This window comes from Helobdella robusta (assembly GCF_000326865.2).
Source record: "Helobdella robusta unplaced genomic scaffold HELROscaffold_2, whole genome shotgun sequence".
Classification (NCBI taxonomy): domain Eukaryota; kingdom Metazoa; phylum Annelida; class Clitellata; order Rhynchobdellida; family Glossiphoniidae; genus Helobdella; species Helobdella robusta.
The window spans coordinates 3988336-3995369 of NW_008704083.1; the positions used below are offsets into that span (position 1 = coordinate 3988336).

General features: G+C 32.9%; 2 protein-coding genes across 2 annotated transcripts in view; one reads left to right on the forward strand and one right to left on the reverse strand.

Annotated features, from left to right (window-relative positions):
* The window catches only part of HELRODRAFT_160321 (hypothetical protein), a gene marked incomplete at both ends in the record, with an annotated part of 2114 nt that extends 1817 nt beyond the window's left edge, over nt 1–297 (forward strand). Inside the window, one exon of the mRNA XM_009017289.1 lies at nt 190–297. Coding sequence (XP_009015537.1) covers nt 190–297 — 108 coding nt within the window. The remainder of the gene's footprint in view (nt 1–189) is intronic.
* Nucleotides 298–3373: 3076 nt separating this feature from the next.
* On the reverse strand, nt 3374–6247 carry HELRODRAFT_160322 (hypothetical protein; the record flags this gene model as incomplete). Its single annotated transcript, XM_009017290.1, has 4 exons — nt 3374–4842; nt 4991–5630; nt 5896–6014; nt 6196–6247. The coding sequence occupies 4 exons, from the start codon at nt 6245–6247 to the stop codon at nt 3374–3376; spliced, it is 2280 nt and encodes a 759-aa protein (XP_009015538.1).
* Between the last annotated feature and the right edge of the window lie 787 nt (nt 6248–7034).

The following is a 7034-nucleotide window of genomic DNA, read 5'->3' on the forward strand; positions in this document are numbered from 1 at the left end:
GACGTGATTTTTATTTAGAATATGGCGGACGGAAGCAAGATATCGATATTGGTCGTGAGCTGATCCGGATCCATCACCTGGAATCGAATCTGAATCCAGATGATGAATTCGGAAGGATCTGAATCCGGATCTGAGGTGAATGCGTCCTCATGATTAATTATAACCAAATTCCATTCTAATTTAAACAAGATACTTGGCGGCGTGATGGCTCAATGGTTAAAGGCGCCTGGTCTTGCTATTGCAATGACTGGGTTCGAATACAAAGAGATCCCCGCCTATCATATGCAATGTGTATGATGCGTGGTTTGCACGCGTATTCATATACGCTGTGTGTGTTTGTCGTTGAAACCTCTGAAGCTAACGCAATAGAGAGAGTAACCTTTAACCTTTTTTAACCTTTTAACGAAAAACAGTGATTCGACCAACGCCTTCGAATCCCGTAATTAAAAATTTAGAAGTTTTTTGGTTTGACTGTGGTTATAACTAAGTGTTGAAAAGGCTAACGCGTGATTTAAAAAAGTTTACAAAAAATTTTTATTTTTGGTATGTAATTGAAAATATTTAATTATTCGACAACCATGGAATGGATCCGGTTCAATGAATCCCAATCATACCGAAACCCCAGATCCTGAACCATCGCATTCCTAATTTTTATTATAATAGGTCAGTCATCATAATCATGTACTCACCTAACTTCAGTCATCATCATCATCCACTTACATCAATTATCATCATCATCATCCACTTCAATAGTGTCAATATTTCAATTTCAATTTAATGTACACCCAGTCAAAGTAGCATTGCTTCAATTTGGTTGTTAGGTCTCGAATATTTGAAATAAAGTTAACTACTTTTTTAACCTTTCTTAAAACCTAAGCTACATTTCTACGATCCTTTTACACGCAAAAGTTTTTTCCCATATGAGTGAGTGAGTTGTTCACACACACACACACACACACACACACACACGTGTTCTTTATTGATGATGCACATACAAATACATGCACAGCACAGCACAGTTTGTTTTATGGACGTCTCATAATAATTAACTACAACTTGCAACTTTGCGAGTGTTGTGTCACGACGATGATGATGACGTCATTTAAAGTTTATTTATATTATTTTTGAAAACGCCATTTTATTTAAAAACCCTCACTTATTAGGCTGCATTGATTCGCTTACTTGAAACATTCTCTTCTTTGTCACGCGAGTTTCACCGTCAGATGTTATTCTATTTAAATTTCAACTCATTTTTGAATAATAATTAAATATTTGTAAAAATTAAATTCATATTGATGCTAATGAATGCTGGGTGTTCTTCAATAGGCGAATTGATTACAATCAACAGCTAAGCTTGGCAAAGGCACGCACATGCATGCAATGGCAGTTTTTGACATCGTTCAAAATATTACGTATTTGAAAAAAATTTGAAATTTGACTGGGGGCCAACCAAACCCTAAACCGAGTTTTCACTGATGTGGCTGGCTCCCTTCACCTTCAATCCCCCTTGATCCACCATTGCATGCAAGCATTTTCAAGTCGATAGGGTAAATTAATTTCGTTATTTCATTTACGTGGGCTAGTCGTTTCTTTCTCTCAAATGTTCATTCGTTATTGCTATTTAATTTTTCTTTTTTTTCAACGTTCTTTCATCGTTGTTCATTAATTGAATTGTTGTTAGGTTAAGGTTAAGTCAGTAAAAACTTTTACGAATCTCGTGGATAAATAAAATTTATTATATTTATTAGAATATTTATTACAAAATTTATCGGAAATATACAATCTGCATTCATTCGCAAAATTTAATCACACACACACACACAGACACACATACACAGACACGCACATACAAAGATATTTATGTATTTGGAAAATTATATTTTCTGACTTATCAAATCATGTAAAGAGCATCATATAAACTACAACAGCAGCCACAACAAGGCATCGTAATAATAATTAATGATTTTAGCAAATAAATAACAGACAAGCATTGTTGCAATTGCAGTAACTCAACAAATATATGTATAACAAACATCCACGCTAACGGCAAAAAAAGCGACACAACAACAACAACAGCAGCAGCAGCAGTAGTAGTAGTAGTAGTAGTAGTAGTAGTAGCACAACAACAACAACCTTCTGTAACAAAAGAAAACAGTGTTTGATACCTTTTTTACGAACATTCCGTCAAAAACTTTCTATTATCAAATTTATTGTTATGCCACATTTGCTCATTTCATTAATTATATAAATATTTTTTTTGTAATAATATATATGTGTATATATATATATGTATGTGTGTGTGTGTGTGTGTGTGTCTGTGTATGTATGTGTGTGAGAGTGTGCGTGATAATATAGTGGTGTATGCAAATTAAGTTGTGTTTAATTCATGCATTTATTCGAATCCATGTGCGTCATTGCCAAGTGTATTCGATGTATTTTTTTCTTTCAAATTTATCACATTATTCTTTAATATGAATTTCAATTTAATTATATACTTTATATACTTGGTATATATATATATATATATATATATATATATAGCGTGTTTTGCATTGTAAAACTTTTAAATGTTACAATAATATGTAATTAAGGAGACACATTTTTCATGTTTTTGAGGTTTGTTTACGTTACTTTTACTTAAATTGATAAATTGTTTGTTTTTAAATTTTACTCGCATATTGATAAAAAGAAGGATCAAATGAATAAAATATCCAAAAAATATTATTTCTCATGTTTTCAAGAATGAAATTAATATAAATAAAATTTAAGAAAGGCCACTTTCGTTTATTTTAAAGTCTCAGTGGAGGAAACTATTTCATGGGTAGCATCTGGGGGTTCTTCCTACAAGCGACAAAACAAACAATTATAGAAACATGTCCAAAATAAATTACAAATATATTTTTGTATGTACAAATTTGGTAGAATGTTACATAACATACCAACATTCAAAATAATATCTAAACAATATCTGTTGATGATTTTGAAGAAATTCAAACAGATATGCATTAAATTAATTTTGTTTAAATTTTAAACAAATTATTTTTGTGTAAATTTATAACAAAAACAATTATATTAAAACCTATTAGTTACAGTTTTGTTAACTTCACATAAAATAGTTCCAAGTTTATAAAAAATGAAAAAATCTTTTCTGATCCAAACTAACTCAACATCGTGTTACAACGTGGTATTTCACGTGGTACTATTTATTTAATCTAGCACTTTTACGGACATTATCTTTTTTCTTTATTTTCAACTAAAAAAGGATGATGTATTTTTTACGTTTCTATTTGTTTATTGGTCAGTCAAGCAACAAAATTTTTTATTTTACAATTATAATCTCTCTAACCATCAATTAGATAAATTATTGTACTGATCAGCAAGATGATTCATCATATTTCCTCAATTGGACCCTGACCACAGCTCGTTGGAAATCTCTTCTGGCCACCACATCTTCCATCCCCAACTTGATGAGATCCAATCTCTTCAACTTCAACATTCCCTCGCCTTTAATTGAATGTTTTCTGAAGGAGTCTTCGTAGGAATCGAAACCGACGTGTAGAAGCCAAGTGCAAACATCATCAACGCTCCATTGTTCGATTTGTTTACAATTCAAACGATTCTCGGCGCTGTTGTGGACGTCAAGATTGTTGTTATCGTCAGCGATGTTAGTGTTGTTGATGTCCTCGTCTTCGGCAGTGATGTTTGAGTCGTTAGATGGAAAAGTACTATAATTGTTAGGCGTTGTTATAATAAAATTATTACTCAGCCTGTTGAACAAATATGTTGGTTTTGGAATTGGAATGGAGGGCGACGAAGATATGTTGGCTGAGCAGACAGGTGAAAAAGATGTCTTTGTTGGTGATAGGAAAGATGTTTGAGAAGTAAGATCGAGAAAAGATGGTCGAGTTGGTTTGCAACCGTCGATACGATTGTTGTTACCTGCGGAAAATTCATCGGGAGGAGCGACGATACCCGATGTTGGGTCGATTGCCTCAACAGACCGGCTTGTTTCGCTATCTGATTTTCTCGATTTTATTGGTGTCTGATCAGTATCATTATGCAAAAGGCAACATGCTTGTTTTTGTTTCATTTTATTTTCTTTTTGGAAAAATGTTTGATTTTGGGGACGAAAAATTTCAGACTGAAGAGACAAACTCAGTTGAGTCGGTGGAAGAGGAGGTAAAGGTTTTCTAGAAACTTTTAAATGAGGTTGTTGCATAAAATTTGTGGCATAGTTGTGAGTGTTGTGGTTGGTTTGTCTGAGTTGGTCGTGGAGACTGTTTAAGTATTGTTGAAATGTCTTTTCTACGTTTTGTTTGTCAGCATCATCTTGGCATCGTGAAATTAAGTTATGTAATTTTTTCATCTCACTCGTCTTCTCAGTCTGTACTGGATTTTTTATCTTCGGTGGTATCGGTGGAGCAACGTCTGGTGCTGGAAGCTGTTGTTGCTGTTTGTGTTGATGCAGTTGGCTCGTTATTTGATGAATCTTTGAAGGAGTATTTGGCGTTGGTAACATCGGTTTCATCATTTTATCGTTTATTGCACTATCGAAATTTTTGTTGAAAATATTATTACAATCATTGCTAGTGTTCCCGTTGCAGTTGTCAGTGCAATGGTTGAAAGTGTTATCAGATGATGTCGAACTTGGAAGACTTCCATCCGAGGAATTTTCAGCACTCTCACTTACAAAGCCACTTGATTCTGAACATGAAACTTTTCTTAAGGCGGTTGATGTAGTTGCTGTTGGTGATGATATTGATGATAATTCGTTTAACTGCTCAGCAATTTGGGATTGTTGAGGGCTTGTTGGGCTTGACAAAGAAGTATTTTTCTTATTTCCTAAAATTTTTAAAATAAAATTTTTAAATCAAAATCAAATTGTTCTAAATGTTATGGCAAAAGGAATAAGAAAATACTTTTGACTGGCGAGCGACTATAATTAATTTTTAATCGAAATAATAATTTCACCGAAATTATATATGCTTACCAACGATTGCACGAGCTACATTATCAAATGCATCTTCATCCGCTGATTCGTTTTGGTTCCCTGTGGTACCTTTCAAATTGTTTTTACTCTTTTGCATCTTGCCGATCGTGAGAGACGGAAGTTTTATTGAAGGCATTACAGGCGAACACACGTCGTCATCATGGATCGATAACACAGCAGTTTCCGTATTTTGTTGAAGTTGATTGCCGGAAGGTTCATGTTTTTTCTGGTTGTTTGAAAACTCTTTTGGAGACTGTTGAGGTTTGGGAATATTATTTTTGTTGATGTTATCATTTTTGTTGAAAGACGCGTTACTAAAACCATTTGCATCAATCTCATGCTCCTCACAATAAATATTTATTTCCTCATATATTCCAAAATTGGATCTCATGGAAGGTTGCTTCTGAGGTTTGTGTCGTTGCGTTGGTGTGGTTGCCTGAGGTTGAAATTGTTGTTGAGTTATATTAACTACAGAATTTTTAATGTAAGGTGCCGCCAATGGTGAACTTGCTGCTGTTTCAGCACTCTTCTTCAGTTTGTTGCTCATTGTGGCAACCATCAGCTCGACGCTTCGGAGGTTTTGTTGTATTAAATTCACTACAGCTCCTTCCTTCATACTCTCAACCGAAATTCCATTGACCTACGAATCATCGTCAAAACACGAAATGAAGTTGAATGAAATTTACAATAGAAGTATTTAAATATTATAAAGATAAAATATGTTTAAAATTTTCACTAAAATTTTTCTGCGTCATACTGAAAATGACTGCTTTTGCGCTTTGAATGAACGAATGGCTTCAATAACGTTAAACACAAGCGTTTACTTATTTTATGGACAGTACACATGTACAAACACAAAACAAAGATTTTCAAATTATAAGGTCAGCAAGAGATGTGGCACGCACTTGAAGTAGATAATCTCCGGAAGAGATGCCAGCCTCCCACGCCAGGCTGCCAAAGAGGATTCTGCTGAAAATTGGGAAGTTGTGCGCGTAGTTTGATATCTTGCAGACTGTCGGATCAACTGTTATACGTGTGGAAAATGTCAATTTTTTAATTTTGCTAAAAATTTATTTGAATCAGAAATTTTCAAACTTAAGTATCAATCAAATGAAAAGACCGTAACACTTTTAAAGCTATTCATCTTTATTTGAAATTTATTGAAGAAATAAAATTTTATGAAATTTCACAAAATTAAAAATAACTTTTAGAGTAATCCAAAGCGAAACCGTATCCTACAGGTTTTTTTTTCGTCATCGTCACAATCCTCTTGAAGGCGCTTGGTGATTGAAATTTTTTAAATTACCTTGATGATTTTAAAAATAAATTACCAGGATGATTAAATTTTTTTAAATTATCTCCTTATAGATAACCCTTTTTGAAGAATGCAAGTTTTAAAACTAAATGAACACTTATTTTTATTACCCCTTGTTACAATCGTTCTTATTGTTTTTGTAATTGATTCTATTTTTAAAATCTTGAAATATTTTTTGAAATAATCCGTTTAAATTTTCGTTATTTGTGAAATAGTGGCTGCACTTGAAGTTTTAGAATGTATTTTAGTATTTTAGCATGATATTCTTGAAAGCAATAAAATTGCATTAGGCCGCCTTCTAAATGTTCACAAATTCGCAAACTGTAGATGTGTGTTTTGTTTTTATATTTAACCGGTTCGTCGCTGAAATTTTTTATTCATAGATTGAAAAAAATGTTTACAATTTCTGATATAATTTGTTTCTACCAAAAATTAAACCCGATGGGAGGTTCAAATTGGGTCTTTAAATTTTAAAAATTAAGTTTCACTGATGAGATTTTTCAAATTATTAACTGAACGTGAGATGCAAAAAATTTTAAAAATCATTTTCAACGGCAACAACAAAATATCTCCGCTAGCAATGCATGAAATTTTTCGTGTTATTCCCATTTTTAACTGAGCTGATGAAATAAATTTAAAAATATGTCAAAAAAGATCAAAATTACGTTACTTCAAATGCAATTGGCTTTTAAATTGAAATTTAAGATGTTCTTGTCAGCATTGACTTTC